The 16,507-nt window shown below is 30.2% G+C and overlaps 2 protein-coding genes across 2 annotated transcripts; one reads left to right on the top strand and one right to left on the bottom strand.

Moving 5' to 3' along the window:
• Nucleotides 1-9,023: 9,023 nt before the first annotated feature.
• LOC117906079 (glycolipid transfer protein 3-like) lies at nt 9,024-11,320 on the top strand. The gene is made up of 6 exons (XM_034819023.1): nt 9,024-9,535; nt 9,718-9,773; nt 10,065-10,195; nt 10,304-10,439; nt 10,630-10,773; nt 10,856-11,320. The coding sequence occupies exons 1-6, from the start codon at nt 9,352-9,354 to the stop codon at nt 10,889-10,891; spliced, it is 687 nt and encodes a 228-aa protein (XP_034674914.1). The 5' UTR covers nt 9,024-9,351; the 3' UTR covers nt 10,892-11,320.
• A 128-nt stretch (nt 11,321-11,448) lies between these two features.
• Nucleotides 11,449-14,266, bottom strand: LOC117906077 (endoglucanase 25-like). Its single transcript, XM_034819022.1, has 6 exons — nt 13,653-14,266; nt 13,236-13,546; nt 12,675-13,142; nt 12,457-12,589; nt 12,181-12,353; nt 11,449-12,095 (listed from the first exon to the last, which is right to left on the bottom strand). Exons 1-6 carry the CDS (start codon nt 14,038-14,040, stop codon nt 11,694-11,696), a joined length of 1,875 nt encoding a protein of 624 aa, XP_034674913.1. The 5' UTR covers nt 14,041-14,266; the 3' UTR covers nt 11,449-11,693.
• Between the last annotated feature and the right edge of the window lie 2,241 nt (nt 14,267-16,507).

Below are 16,507 nucleotides of genomic sequence, written 5' to 3'. Positions count from 1 at the left end.
TGGGGTTTGTCTAAACTTTGATCGGACAAGGGTTAACTTCAACAAAGAAAGACTTATCCTTGATGAGGAAGACAAGTCTTTTGGAAGAAAGAGAAAGTTTTGTGCAATTTTAATTGATTCTTGACTAGAAAAAGGTGATTGGTTGAATCGATTCAAAATCGACAGAACCAATTCCCAATCGGCTAAATCGATTCCCAACCGGTATGCACTTCCTTGACCAGTTGAACAAAAAATGAACCAAAACCCTTCCTTTTTGAAACCAAACTTTTCTAACACTTAGGCAACATCTTTAAAAATGTTTTATGACTATTTTTTTTAGAGAATTTGCCTAAGGTTTTTAAAGATATACTTAGGTTTTGATGAAATAGTCTTTTAAGGAATGAACCAAGTATGAGAAATAATGCATGAATAGTTTAGGATTCCTAGGTGCGCCCTAGTACCCATTTTACATTAAGTTCCTCCATGTGAACAATCTTCATGCACATTTGATTTCACGCTCATTTGATCCTTTGATGAACAAGTTGATGTTCCAATTGAATTTTGCATTTAATACTTGAAACTTATCTTGATTTTAAACCATTAGTGAATTTAACCATAATTTGTTATCATCAAAATCCGTATAAGGGAACCTTTGGGCTAACAAACATGTGTCATAAAATCAAGGTCGAATTTCTCGTATGAATAAGATTATTATTTTAGTTTTCTAAAAGTTTAAAACATATTGTGTCTAAGAAATTTTATTTAAATAGGTAAATATATTTTTTTTATTTCTTGAAATTTTAGGAAAAATTTCTTGTCAAACAAATATTATTTAATTAAGTTGCTATAAATACTCACCGGGGCTAATAATGTATGATTATTTATTAAATAATAAAAAATTAGTTAGGCATAATGATATTAGTTATAATTAATTAATATAATAAAAAATAATTAATTAAATTTTTATTTGGTATCTAGATTTTTTGTTACAAAATAAATATAGGCATAGAATTGTCACAATGTTATAATATGTTTTTAAACATAAATACTTAAAAGTTTAAAAAAATTGTTTTATCTTTCAACAAATTATTTTTTTCATAATTTTTATTAAATAATTAAAAAAATTTAAGGTTTATTATACTTTATCCTCCTAACCTATATCGTGTTTTGCACATTACTTCTTCGAGTTTAAAATCGAGTAATGTATCATTTATGCTTTATAAGCGCATGCAATGTACATTTTTCGAGTTACTATGTTACATTTTTGGACAAAAAGTGCATGTGTTCTTCACATGATTGAGGGTAAAAGGGTCTTTTTTTTAAGTGAGAGGAAAATGGTCGTTGTTTTTTTAAAACCCCAAACTCCAACCCTCCTCTCCCCCATCGATCGTTCCTACCCAATTGTTTTTCATTTGAATCCCCAAGTTGAAGCCCTAGAATCCCAAGGAAGCTAATGCAAGGTTGACATTGAAGAGAAAACATGAAGTTTAACAGTATTTTTTTTATCTTGAAATTTCTTTAATGGGTAGAAACATTTCATGAAAGAGGGTTAGGGTTAGGGTTTTCATTTTGAAGTTTGAAAAAAATTTGGGAAATTTTGAGGAAAATAATACTCGACCAAGATATGACATCTTTATGTTATGTTTCCGTTTTAGGGTTAGGGTTTCCTTTTAATGTTTCAAAAAATTGGGGGAAATTTTGGGAAACTAAATCTTCCAACTGTTGTTTATCTTCACAAATCTTCAGCTTCAATGGTTGGTTCAGGGAGCTATGTGGGATTCTAAGGCTAGAGAAATTATTTGAAGGATTTGCAAATTTCCACCCAAAGGACAATGAGAAATTATATGGGGTTTCAGCAACAAGTTTGTGTGATTGGGATTCTAGGGTTTCGGAGGAAGGAACAATGGAGAGGAGCTGGGCTGTAATTTGGGGATTCCACAACGAGGGGGTAATGGTTGAGAGGAGGGCGGGAGATTGGGGGTTTAAAAGAAAATGACTCTTTCACCCTCAATCACATAGATATCATATGCGTCTTCTATTCAAAAATGTAATATTATGACTTAAAAAAATGTACATTTCATGCAATTATAAAACATGAATGTTACATTACTCGATTTTAAACTCGATAGAGTAATATGCAAAACACAATATAGATTGAAGGGTTAAAATGTAATAAACCCAAAAAAAATTATAATATTAACTTTATTATTTAACCCTTCATGTGCCTTACACGTGAACAAACCTAATCTTATCCAAAAGCAGATTGTCTAGAAAAAATGAAAGAAAAAAAGGGAAAAGGAGGGGGTAGTAAAAAAATTGGAAATGGGCCATGCGATGAGTCGCAATTAATTCAAACATGTGGATATCAGCCCACAAGGCTCACGAACACTTTGAAAACTTTAATTAATTAAAAAAAAAAAAAAAGGTGATGTCGGGATCACGAAATTTAAATAATTATAGCCTATCCGATCTAATCCCTTTCTTGACTTACTCCAAGCAACTACTTGCTTTTATTTTTTAATTATTATTATTATTATTTTTTTGGTGTTAATTGACATAGGAAGGTGTGACACCTCACACTGTGTGCCAGAGTTATGAGCTTGGTCTACAATTAATTCTCATCTCAAATTCGACCAATATTTTTACTCATATCCTTTTACAAAAAAAAATAAAATTATTTATTTATTTATTTTTTATGTTTGGAAATGGTAGGTGGTGGGTCCATTCGAAGAGTTTGTAACAAATAGGTTTAAAGAAATGAAAAGCAGCATTCATAGTCCCACTGTTTGGATGACTTAATAACCTAGAAGGCTACAACCCCCATTTCATTGTGTGAATATATTGAAGTCAAGGACAAGTACATATCCAATTAATTTATTAATTTATTTTTATCCAACAAAAATTAGTTGATCCTAAATTGTCTCATTTGATATTTTAAAGCCTTAGGGGGCCAAGGGAATCCCTTTGCTTTCACACCTTGGAATATGTGTTCTCCGATTTGCATCTTCATTATTTATTGGGCTTAGTTTAATCCTTATGGATTCCTACCTTCAACTTTCTATGGCTAATTCATTTGGTTTAGTTTTTAATGTTGTTTGGTGGATTAGGAAGAAATTATTGTGAAGAATCTATTTTTGTTGGAAAAGAATTCTTTAGTTAATTTTCTTGTTCAACATTTCACCTAATGAAAGTCTTTTAATCATTTAAAAAGTCCTTAAATTACAACCTTTTTTTCATCAAAATTAAAATAAGATGCTTTCATTCAAAAACTTTTTTGAATAAAAGATTTTGCAATTGAAGAGTGTGTGGCAGTGTTTTTACTTAAATTGTTTTTTGGAAGTTATTTTTCAGCATCATAAATAATTTTTAAGATTTTAAAATATATTTTTAAAATTTGGTCAAACATTTAAGCCCGTAACTGTTTTTTTTTTAAATAATCTTTTAAAAGTATTCTCTCATTGTAAAGTTAAAATTTGTTTAGGAATCTAAAATATTTTTAAATATATTTTAAAATAACTCTCAAAAAATAAGTAAAAATAATTGAAAATAATTAAAAGATATTATCTAAAAACATTATATATATTTTTTTTGTTAAATCTACTTCTAAAAACATCATATTTTTTTTGTTGCTAAATCTACTTTTTAGTTTTTTTTTTGTTATAAAAGATTGTTTTCACTTAAAATTTTTTATCTTTGAAGTATTAAAAAAACTGTAAATAATCTAAAATCATAGTTAAACACACTTTTATAGTGTGTTTGACAATAATTTTAAAAGCGTGTATAACTTTTTTAATATTTGAAAATTTTTATTTTTTAAATATTAAAAACACTTCTTAAAATTATTATCAAATGCACGCTTAATTTTTTTAAACGCTTTTTAAGTTAAAAATATTGCTTAAAATCACTGCTATGAAATTTAATTATTCCTTCCTCTAAAAGGATATTCCTTTTTTTTTTTTTTACATAAATTTTTACAAATAAATTTATTAGAACAACAACAAGAAATAACTTCTTAAAAGTCTTAATAGATTTAAGATAATTTAGTACCTCTTATTTTAAGTCTTATTTTTATATATTTTGTTAAAAATAAAATAAAATAAAATAAAATAAAATTTATATGCAAGCTAAACAGTATGTATATATATAATTTATGGAAGTAAGAAGTTTTCATTTTCAAAATTTAAAACTTCCTGAAAAAAATTTAAAAATATAAATTGAATGTCTAATTTTTTATAATAGTTTTTAGATTTTGCATACAATTTTTTTTTTAATCTATCCAAACCCCTCCTTAACTTTACCGTACAATTTTATCTTACAAATTAATCCATTAATGTGGGCAAGTTGCATGTGATGTATATATATATACATATGCATCAATCAATCCAACTAACCTTCATTTAAATAATAATAATAATAATAATAATAATAATCTTCTTTATTATTATTATTATTATATTGCGTGTTGGCATCTGTTTCTAGAACTCTGTGGATCCATCCTTAGTATTTCACATCACCACATCGAATTGAAATGGAATTGGATTCCTATCCCATTTTCTTTTTCTTTTTCTTTTTCTTTTTTAAATAAATATTTTCCTAATGTTATTATTTTTTTTTTCTAAATATAATGTAATTATTATTTAAAAGGATGGGCTCGTGCTTTCACATGTTACGAATACAAAGGTCATAAGGATTCCATTTACATGAGAAATATGCAAATTGCAAATTTATTTAGTAACGAAATTTGACCTCGAAACTTAATAAATATTATTTCAGTAAATAATATAATGTCAAAGCATATAAATAAAAATAGAAAATTAAGAAATCTTTAGATTCATGAATCTAAAGCTTGATAGAGTTGAAATTTGAAATTAAATATCCATATCCATATATTTGTGTATATGATGGTTTGGATATGAAGCATAATCATTAATCGTACAACCTACGCGTATTCATCAAAAATAGGTTTGGTGTCTTCCCGCATGCTTTTCGATGGAATAACTACCAACCCACTCTCCAACTGTCAACAAAAATTTGGCTTTCCGGCCTTCTGAAATGACACAATCACCCCTTCCATAAGTCTAGCTGTAACACTCTTTAATTAATAATATCACCTTGGCGGTGGAGTAGTAGGGAAGGACTAGAAGGTAAACCTATTTTGACCTGGTCTTATTATTTTAATTATTGAAAATTGTAGATAAAATATTTGGAATGATATGCAAACTGATTCTTAATGAAATGGAATGTGGAACCTAATGCTAGTCTTCATGTGTTTAGGGGAATAATTCAAGTTTTTTTAAGGTTGGATTTTTCCCAATTTGGCAATTGAGTAAGGTGGTAACACTATGTTCTAAAATTAAATATGATTATATACAAATATTCATGTGTGACACAGTTGGGTCCGATCTGAATAAACCAATAATTACTCATTGGTTCTTCATTCATTATAAAAATAAATGATTTATCTATTTTTTTTTCAACCCATTAAATAACTTTGGCTGGTTAATTCTCTATGTAGTCCAATACTATTTAGATTCCGAGCCCGTGGTTTTGCGGATTCTAAAATAAAATAATAATAATAATAATAAATTTTTGAAAAGAAAAAGTTAGAATATGTTTGATAATGATTTTAAAAAATATTTTTAGTGTTTTTTTAATACTTGAATGTTAAAAATTTTCATGTGCTAAAAATATTAGAAATATTTTCTAAAATCACTATTAAACGGGCTCTTAGAGTACGTGTGACATTGATTTTATAAAAAATTTTAAAACTTTTTAGCACTTAAATAATAAAATTTTTCAAGTGTTAGAAATATTATAAATGATTCATAAAATTAGTATAAAACAGACTCTTATAGTGAATTTGATAGTGATTTTAGGAAATATTTCTAATATTTTAATACTTGAATGATAAAAATTTTCAAACGTTAAAGATGTTGAAAGCGTTTCCCAAAATTACTATCAAATGAGCTCTTAGAGTGCGTTTGTGAGTGATTTTAGAAAACGTTTTTAGTATTTCTAATACTTAAAAATTATGAAAATTTTTAAGTGTTAGAAAGATTAAAAATGTTTTTTAAAATCACTACCAAAAGAACTATTAGTCTTGTTTGACAACTATTTTGAAAATAGTTCTAAAAAATAATTTTTAAGAACAATTTTTAAAAACTACTTTATAATGTTTTGTAGAATAAAAGTTTGTTTGAAATCTAAATTGTTTTTAACTTGTTTTTAATATTTTTAAATATGTTTTAAAAGTAATTTTTATATTTAGTGTTTTATTTTTAATCATTTTACATATTTATATAATTATTTTTTAAAACAACTCTTATAAAACACGTAAAAACTGTAGAAAATAACTAAAAGATATTTTCTGAAAACATTTCGTTTTATACTCTTAAATAACATAAAATAGAAAACAGTTTTTGGTTATCAAATATGTTTTTTTTTTAGAGAACCAAAAACTATTTTTGAAAGTCCTTAATCATTTGACAAATTTGAAATTTTCAAAAAGTTTTAAAAATCACTTATAATACTTTGTGAAAAATACTTAATAAATGATTTTCTCAAAAATTGTATTTAGATATTTCAACCCAAAATATTTCAAATAGAAACACTCTTAATTGGATTCCAACTAAGGTAACCTAAAGCAAGTAAGAGTGCATTTAGTTGAGTAGGGATTTTAAAAAGTGTTTTTAATATTTCTAATACTTAAAAATAAAATTTTCAAGTATTAGAAATACCAAAAACACTTTGTACCAAACACACTCTAAATCCCCAAAAATTGATCATCAAACTCAACTTCATTTTCACAGTTTTCGGCCAAAGTCCAGCTTGGAGAACCTAATTGATTATTTATTTATTTATTTAATAATTAGTCTTATCGAAAATTTAAAGAAAAAATAAAAAATAAAAAGAAAGAAAAAATAGAAGAAAAATATAATATAAATTTAAAATTAATAAATTATTTTTACATTTTTTAAAACTTTATTTATTTATTTATTGTATGAAGATGAGATGATTTAAAAATGAATAAATGTCTAGCTAATTTTAATATTAATTTATTTTTTCATGTTTTTCTTCATAAACTAGACAAGGATAAATAATTCTCTTAGCACTTTTTTTTTTTTTTTTTTTTTTTTTTTTTTTTTTTTACTTTCCTTAATATTATGTTTAATTCAAAAAAAAAAAAGTAATAAAAAATGGAAAACAAATATAGAGAAAAATGATTTTTTTTAATATTTAGTTTAAGAAAATTAAATATAATTACAATTATTTAAAATTTTATGTATTATAAATTATTTAATCTATATATAAACAAAAAAGAAATAAGTGAAACAAATTTTAAAAAAACATGTTATTAATTTTAAATCTATTTTAATATTTTAAATCTTCTTTTTATCACATTTTCCCACAAATTTTCCCAAAAACCAAACATAGTTGATACTTTTATGGAACTAAACATGGTATAAATCTTTTTAGTACCGTTTTTTTTTTCAGATTTTATTTTAAGATATTTTTCAAAATATTAAAAACCAAAAATTTTAATTTTGAAAAATTCCCCTACCATAGCTTTTACCATTTATTTTATCATCTCCCCAAATAATAAAAAATAATGGAATGTTTAAGTGGATGTTTGACAACCAATTTAACTTAAAGCAAACTTAATAACTTAATTTAAGTTATTAAAGTAAATTAAGTATATTTGATAAAATAACTTAATAATATGATTTACAGTTAAAAACAATTTTAAGTAATAAATAAAAATAATTAACTTATTCATAATTCCATATATAATTTTATCTTTTTATCTCCATATGTCCTAATTACGTTTATGATCTCTTTTGCTATTCCACGACTTCCATTGTTACTTGATTTTATTTGTTTTAATTATAATTTATAATAATAAATATATCCATTTAATGATTTAGAATAAATTTTAAGTTTATTTTATCAAACAACCTTAATACTTAAAGTAAGAGTTAAGTAATAAGTTTTAAGTAAAAAAATTAAATAAATTTTAACTTAAAATCAACTTAAGTCATTAAGTAATAAATGTTAAATTTTACCAAACTCATTTAGAAAAAAAAATGTAGTTTTAAAATTTATTTTTTGAAATATAGCAATTTTAAAAACTTTTCTAATTCAATAAAATAATCTAGTTGAAAATTAATTTTTAAAAAGACAATTTCAATTGAATTTTTAAAGTTTTCTTATACAACTTTTACATTTTAAATAAAATTATCTTTTTAAAATATTACTTTCATACATTTAAAAATAATTTCAAAATTTTGTTATATTTGGTTCCAAGAAAATTTGAGAGAAAAAATAAAATAAAATAAAAAGGAAAAGTGAAAAAAAATAAAAAAACCAAGGAAAATAAAAATTAGGTTCAAAATCAATAATTTTTTTTATACGTTTCTTCGAACACATTTTACTTATTTTTCTCCATTATATTAAAATAAAATAATTTTAAATTAAAATATATAAATTTTTAACTAATTTTAATTATTTTTCATTTTCTTTCGTATTTTCTATATAGTGAAATCAAATATGATAAAATTATTTTCTTTAGTATTTTTTTAAATATTTTCGGAACCAAATATTGTCTAAATGTATATATATATTTTAAATTGAATATTTGTCAAAAATCCTCCTAATTTTTATTAGAAACTGTTAGTCTCAATGACAATTTTGTGTTGACATTTATTGAAATATTTAATAAATTTAAACATATTAAAACGTTAGATAAAAAAACAAATGACGCCGAAAACTTATCATGAAAATGTCCCACCACAGATGACATACACATAATTTCCAATTTGGAGCTCATGTCATGGGTGATGCACACAAATTTTGTATAAACTCACTTGAAATGATGAGGAAGAAGAGGAGTTTCATTTTCATAGATGGACCTACACCAGAAGGGGTCTGTATATGTATAAAAGAAATCAGATTACATCTCAGACAACAGTAGGAGACTGGGCTGATAACTTCAAGGTCAAATACAAGGTCGCCATCAATGTATAAACACAAGATTCGACCATAAACAAATTTATCTAACCCAACAAAAATTATTATTAAAATCAAATTTAAAAATTGAAATGGAGCTCAGGCCAGAGGAGCTGTGTGTTCTCCATCCAGGATTTTAAGTAGCAGATGGGATCCTTGCAGGTCTCCATATTTGAGACAGCCATTGATGCTGATTCTGAAAGCCCTCTCTTTTGGTGGGACTCTCTCTTTTTCTTGTTAACAGTGTCATAGTAAAGGAAAATAGCGTAGAAGGAGAGTCCCGGTTGGGAGTTTTTCACCGAAGAAAGAGACTTTTGAGTCAGAGAGAGGAGAAGAGGAGAGAGGAGGTCAATCAGAGATTGAAATATGAAAAGGAGAAGAGAGATGGAGAAGGGTTCGGAGATAAGGTCTGCCATTGAAGAGCTTTCAATGGTGGTAAAAGTTAAAACTGGCGAAGATCATGATGCTGCTGTACATGTCCAACATGATACTGCCCATATTCCCACCAGGCCTTTTCTCTCTGTCTGCAATTCGATTCTTCAAGTTCTTGGTTGGTTTCCTTTTCCCTTATCTCTTACCTCTCTCCTAATTTGATTTGGCCTTCTGGGTCTCCATTATTTTCCTCAAACCAGTACTGTGGTACTTAATGACAGGTCTCCATCATTCATGTCTTTTTCTTCACTAGTCATCTCATTGCTAACTTTCTTTGTCTTTATCTTCTCGCCCTTGCAGATAAGATAGGGCCAACAATGGCTGTTCTGAGGCAGGACGTTCATCAAAATATTCAGGTAAAAAACACCAGATCAAATCAACTTGACCAATACTATACCTTTATTCTCATTTCATCCAACTTTGGAAAACGCCTTTCCTTGTAATCTCCCTCATCCACAACTTTTTTCATGACAGCAGTACCCCATGACTTCCAGAGAATTTCGGCCTCCTGGATTTTCTTTCCTTGGGTGTTTTTTACTTTGTTGTGGGCATTTCTGTCCATATAAAGGGATACTTGTCATTTCGTTAGTAATCGGAAATTAATTGATTGACAGCTTTGACATTAATTTTAATTTCAATACTGATAGAGATTGGAGATGGCCCATGAATCTAATCCTTCAAAATATTCAAATTTCGTTGAGATGCTGAAAAAAGAGGTAAATGAAGGCAATGCAAGAAAGGGAGCCAGCTGTTGTAAAGCCTTTGTTTGGCTCACCAGGTTATATGCTTTACTGAAAAATGGTTTAGGGTCACAGTTATCCATTTATATGTAAACTTGGGCTTACTATTTTCATGCATAGCATTCTCAAATTTTAAACAAATCCAGGTCTATGGATTTCATGGCGGCTTTGCTGCAAAGATTAGCCAAGGATCCTAGGCAGAGCATGGAGCAAGCAGTGGAAGAATCTTACAGCATCGCTTTAAAGCCATGGCATGGATGGATTTCATCAGCTGCCTTCAAAGTAATACTATAGATTTTGTGATGTACCTTTTGATTGGATGAAAACACCACAGGCAATGTATCAAATAATCAAGCATAAAACCGAAATATGATATAGCACTGAGCACATGAGATATGGTTATCTGACTTTATTTTATACACACTGCAGATTTAGTCCAGAATATGAGCTAACATGATAGTAATCTTTGCAGGTAGCTCTCAAACTGGTGCCTGATGATAAAACCTTTATTACTCTCCTCCTGGCCAAAGACGAAAACCTTGACACCCTTCTGGAGGAAATGCAGGCTTTGACCTCATTACTATTGCCGTTCCTAGAAGAGATACACTCCATCCTGGTAAGTTTACATTCATGTTGTTTGACAACATGTTTAACCTGGTATATTAGTCACTTATTTTTGCTTCTTTCTAATTCTGCAGGGATCATTAGGCTTGGATAGGTTAAAGGCTACCTAAGGAGGAAATATATGAATGTAAAGAAAGGAAAGAAACTGTACAGAGTTTGGTTTTGTGTAAATATCTACATTATACAACATACAAATAGTTTTTCTTGTTTAGTTACAAGTAAAATCTATTGTTTCTTAACTTGTTTTCCATTAAGGATGTGAACTTCTACTGTATGTGACTTGAACACCGTGTTGACGTCTGTTTTGTATGTTGTCAACTCAGGAGCCCTAGGATTTTGGGATAGAAATAGTTTCCAATTGTTAAGCTCAGTACTTGCGTGCTGTAGTTTTTGAAAGCACAAAATCAAACCAGTTTGTATTTTAAGGGCAACAGAAGTAGTTCCAAATGCCCTCTGTATGGTACCAGAACCTCTGCGACAACAAGAGATTATTGGGTATTGGCAATAATATTAATGGATCGAGAGTTCATTTGCATATACAGTAGCCGTTGTTTTGATCCGTTTGTTCAAGTTATCATAATATTTATCTGTCACAAAAATGGTAAACCCAAACAAAGGGAAGCTTTTCTCCTATGGCATGCTCATATGAGGGAAGGCAAGCCAAGCATATTACAATTGTCCATGATAATATAACTTGTGTATTGACAACAATTCTACACTTCTTCCACATAAAGGAAAAGGGCTTCAAAATTGCCCTTAAAGAACCTATCTCCTCCTCTTTGCTCATCACTCAGGGAAGACGAATTTAAAACCAGAAAGTGATTTCTCAGAATTGTCTTCAAATAAACCTTTTTCATCATTTCCATGGTTTATTAGCTACACTGTTAGCAGTCAGAACAGAATGTGAAACTTTCAGGGAGGGGAAGGAAACGAATGGATATTTGTAAAGATGCCCATCTTATCTATACCTGAACCAACACAATTAGAATTCGAAGACTCACAAGGAGGATCATGAAGCGCAATAAGTGCAGCAACTAAACCAGCATTGCTTGATATGCTTGGTTCTGTGAACCATGGTTTCTTCCTATCATCTAAGAATTTGTCATTTTGGTCTGGTCCTCCTACCATGGCTCCCAAAAGGGTATTTGGATTTGGATCTTCAGAGTGTAGCCATTTATCTCCATCCTCACAAGAATATTGATGACCATCCCAAGGGATCGACGCACTCCTATGGTGAACATGGATTGGATAGCTGTCTCCAAATCCCACCACATAGCTCACCTTCATAGGATTATCACCCAGAATGTAATTAACCTGAAAAGAGTTATATAAGAAAAGGCCCATTCAATGCATATGTAGGGAGCCAGGCACAATCCTTGTGGTGATACTTAATACTTGCCTGAGACATGGAGAAGCTTTGCAACATTTCAAGGGTGTAGTTGTAACCACCGCAACTCCCACCTGATTGACGCAACAGATCAAGGTAATCGCTATAGAGTTTACTAAGAAAAGACGCTGTTGCAGCAAACTGGAGTGGTTTACCATGATCAGGTCTTAAGAGGATCAATCCACCTACATATATTTGAAGAAAAATTGTAGGATAGCCCATATATTCATTGTAGAATTAAGGTATGTTTACATATAGACGTAGTCATGATACACTCGAGCCATTTACCTGGTGTGTTGTTGAAGATATAGTTAGAAAGATAGGAGCACATGAGCAAGTCAGTTCTGGTTGTTGATGGTTGCAGAGCAGCCGCATATGGGTACCCAGGATCAAGGAAGAATCTAAGCCGGGTTAGCAAAACCTGAAAAAACAACTAGATAAGTCATCCCCAATCCCATCGAACACACAAGTTAAATCATTCAGAAACCTTATAAAATCAGAATTACCGCATTGGCGGTAATCTTATTGTTCCAGTAAAAAATCCATTTCTCAGCAGGCATTTCTTCAGTCTCTGCAGAAGCGAACTTCTCCGTCGCATTTCTAAGGTAAGTGGTGTTTCCAGTGGCGAAGAACAGCCAAGTCCCTGCCCAAACCAGCTCATCTTCGAAGCCTGATGAGTTATAGAACTGTCTTGCTTGTCCTCCACAAGCATCAGACGTGGTGTAAGTTCCTTGCATACGAGGGTCTACTGCAGTTGCAAGCTCAAACAATTTCTCAGCTCCTTTGATTAATTCTCCTGAATAACCCGTATCTTCTCTGAATACCAGTGATGCAGCTGATAATGCTGCAACAATTTCCCCTGCTAGATCAGAAGCAGTGCTGTTGCAAATAGAAACTGGTCTCAAATAGCTCATGTCCTCAGGCCTTTGCCAGCAGTTCACATCGTTAAATGCATCATTACTAGTACTTCCAACCTACAACCACAAAACAGAGAACCTTTTCTTTTAGTCCCTACTATTAGGCTTGGAAAAGGGTGTTTATTACACAAAACCCTTAAGACAGCTTGCCTGAGAATACAGAATGGTAGTAGAACTGGAAGTAGATTTAATTGGAGGAATAAAGAGCTTGAGCAAGTAGTCACTGCCCCATTTGATGATGTCCTTGACATGTTCAAGCTCACCGATATCCGCATACTTCTGATGATATTCAATCACAGTCCAACTCAAGAGGGTAATGGTATATGCAGTAGGAAAACTGAATTTTATGTTGTTTCCTGAATCATAAAAACCACCGACAAGATTATGGCCGCTTGAATTCCCGTCTTGCAAACCAGAATCCCCTCGAAAACTTACAGAACTGTTCTTTGGGAGATACCCAGCTGTGAAAGAAATAATTCAATTCATGAACAAGATAAAATCCATTCCAACTTTAATAAAAATGAAAAACAACAACAACAATAATAATAATAAGTTAATAACAGTTACACTTTTGAGCTTCGAAGAAGGTGAGAGCTTGGTTGATTGCATGTGTGAGGTTCTTAGAGGAACCATGGTGGCCATGTTTGTGAGGCAAAAAATGCAGCAGTACAACAAGCGCAACAATGGCCAAGACCAGAAAAACTGAGATGTAAACAAAACGTTTGAGGTGGGTCTTATCTCTGACGACAAGATTGAACTCAACAGACTTAGAGTAGACGGAGGGTAATGAATCATATGCAATGGAAGATCTGGGCAGGACGTTGTAGTCAATTGCTATGGAGTTCCAGCGGCTGGCAGAAGGAAGAAGGCGACCGGCCTCGTTAATTGAATGAACAAACCTCACAGAGGAGCAGTCCATATCAGGAGTTGAGGAAGAGTAGATGGATTCAGGCATGGTGGATGGAGATGGTGGCGTCCAAGCAGGGAAAGATTAATGGTCATGCAGTGTAGATGAAGGAACAGTTGTATGAATCGGGACATGCAAAATCAATGAAGTCATTGTTGTAAAGAAAGAGAAATTAGAAAGAATTTTTGGGGAATTCTGAAGATATGGAGGAAGGAAGAATGGGAAATTGAAAAAACCGAAGGGAGGATGTTTTGACGGTGATTACAACGTTGGATTCATGGAGAAGCCGCCTTGACTCTGTTTTGGGTGTATGTGACCAAGTTTATACCGTATGTCCAGGTGCCAGAAGTGCTGCCTCCTTGTTTTGCTGCCCATTAAAATATGCTTAATACTGAATAAGCCGCTTCCTTATTTGCTTATCCAAAATAGACGCGTGGCTTAAACCGGTTTTTTTTTTTTTAAACTTCTATAGCTAAATAAAATAAAATAAAATAAAATTTGCTCGTAAAACAATTAAGGAATTTTCGGTACTTTTTGCCACGTCCAAAGAGACCTTTTGTAAACATTGAAAAAAAAAAAATTTTATACGGAAGATGTTTTTTAAAAAGACATATTTAACAATTCACAAAATTAAATTTACATAACAATGTTTCTTGAAAATATACATTTCATGATTTTTATATCAATTACATATTTAAAAAATTTGAATTTATACTAAACATTCTTTTATAATTTTATAAAATTGAATTTATACTAAAGTGTCTTTTGAAGATACATATCCTTATAGAATTTTGTAAAATTGAATTTATCTTAAAATGTCTTTTGAAAATACATTTCATAATTTCACAAAATTGAATTTATACTAAAAATGTCTCTTGAAGAGATACCTTCCATAATTTTCATATCAATCAAACATTGAAAAATTTATAATTTATACTAAATGCTTCTTTTTCAGAGACACTTTCCATAATTTTCATATCAGTCATACGTTGAAAAATAACTGAATTTATATAAGAGACATCTTCCATAATTCTACAAAATTGAATTTATACTAAAAGTATTTTTTAAAGAGATACCTTTCATAATTTTCATATCAATCACACGTTGAAATAAAATTGAATTTATACAAGAGACACCTTCCACAATTCTACAAAATTCAATTTATACTAAAAGTATCTTTTGAAAAGACACCTTCTACAATTTTCATATCAGTTACACATTGAAAATAAATTGAATTTATATTAAAGGTGTCTCCATATTAAAAGTTGTGAAACCAAGGTTTGGTTAATCTTGATTTTGATGATAACAAAACAAGGTTTAGAACTAATGATCATATTTCAAGTGTGATTAGACAAGATGATTTCTAAAGTGGCAATCACAAAGACAAATCAAATTAAGGAGAAATCATGAAGAAAAAGACCTCCTCAAAGAGAAGAGTTTTTCAAGACCAAAGCTTCATAAGATTTCTTTGTAAGGTTATTGATATACTAAGACTTTCATGCATTTCATTCTTTATTTATGCACCAAAATCATCCAAGAGTAATATTGTTTTAAATATCTTAAGAATTGAATGATTTCATATTTTCAACTAAAATTTCGCGTTAAATGATTTTCAAACTTGTGTTAAAAGGTTTTAAGTTGAAAAAGGTTGGGTGTTGAGCCAAAAAATGGCTCAACCGGTTCAATAGGTCGACCGGTTGTGCTCGTCCGGTCGAAGACCGGTTGAGAGAGACCAAAAAGTTTCTCTCTCTCCCAGTGGCCTTCTCTTCCCGGTCAAGGTTGAACCTCAACCGGTCGAGGTTCGGTTGAGGCCCAACGGTCACTTTCTAAACATTAAATGGTAACGGCTAGTCAACCGGTCGACCCATAGCTCGACCGGTCGAACCCCCAACGACTAGTTTGACTTTTTTCTTTTATAAAAATGTTCCAATCTTCATTGTTTCATAAGTTTAACCTTCCCAAATCATTCTTGATTATATTTGAGCCTTGGAAGAGTGTTTTTTAGTGCACCATTGTTTCATAACTTGCATATCTTTAGTGCACCATTCAATCCTAATTTTTCTTGTATCTTTGAGCCTAAAGTTCTATTACTAGGATTTTTGTGAGATCATTATTTGTATATCTTTGTGAGGAATTTTCTCAAGTGAGGAGCATCACTTGAGAGGTTGTTCAAGAGAGGGATATCTCTTAAAGAAGTGTAAAGGGTGCTTGGAGCCAAAAGTCCAAGAGAGTGAATTGGAACCATAATCCAATTGTAAAGAGATTGGAAGCTTGGTTGAAGCTTCAAGATAGTGGAACCCTCACTCGGTTAGGAGGTTGAGAAAAGTGGACGTAGGCAAAAAAGTGTCGAACCACTATAAACTCTCGTGTTTACACACTCTCTTCCCTAACTCTTTTAAATTATATGCAATTGTCTTTATTTTATTTATTATATACTTGCATATAATTGTCTCTTATTTTTGCATAGTTTAAATTTGTGAAGAAAAGACCATCACCCTATTTACCCCCCCCTCCT

This window comes from Vitis riparia, chromosome 18, assembly GCF_004353265.1.
Source record: "Vitis riparia cultivar Riparia Gloire de Montpellier isolate 1030 chromosome 18, EGFV_Vit.rip_1.0, whole genome shotgun sequence".
NCBI classification, from domain to species: domain Eukaryota; kingdom Viridiplantae; phylum Streptophyta; class Magnoliopsida; order Vitales; family Vitaceae; genus Vitis; species Vitis riparia.
The sequence above is the reverse complement of the archived record's forward strand: the minus strand, read 5'-3'. Positions and strand labels throughout refer to the sequence as shown.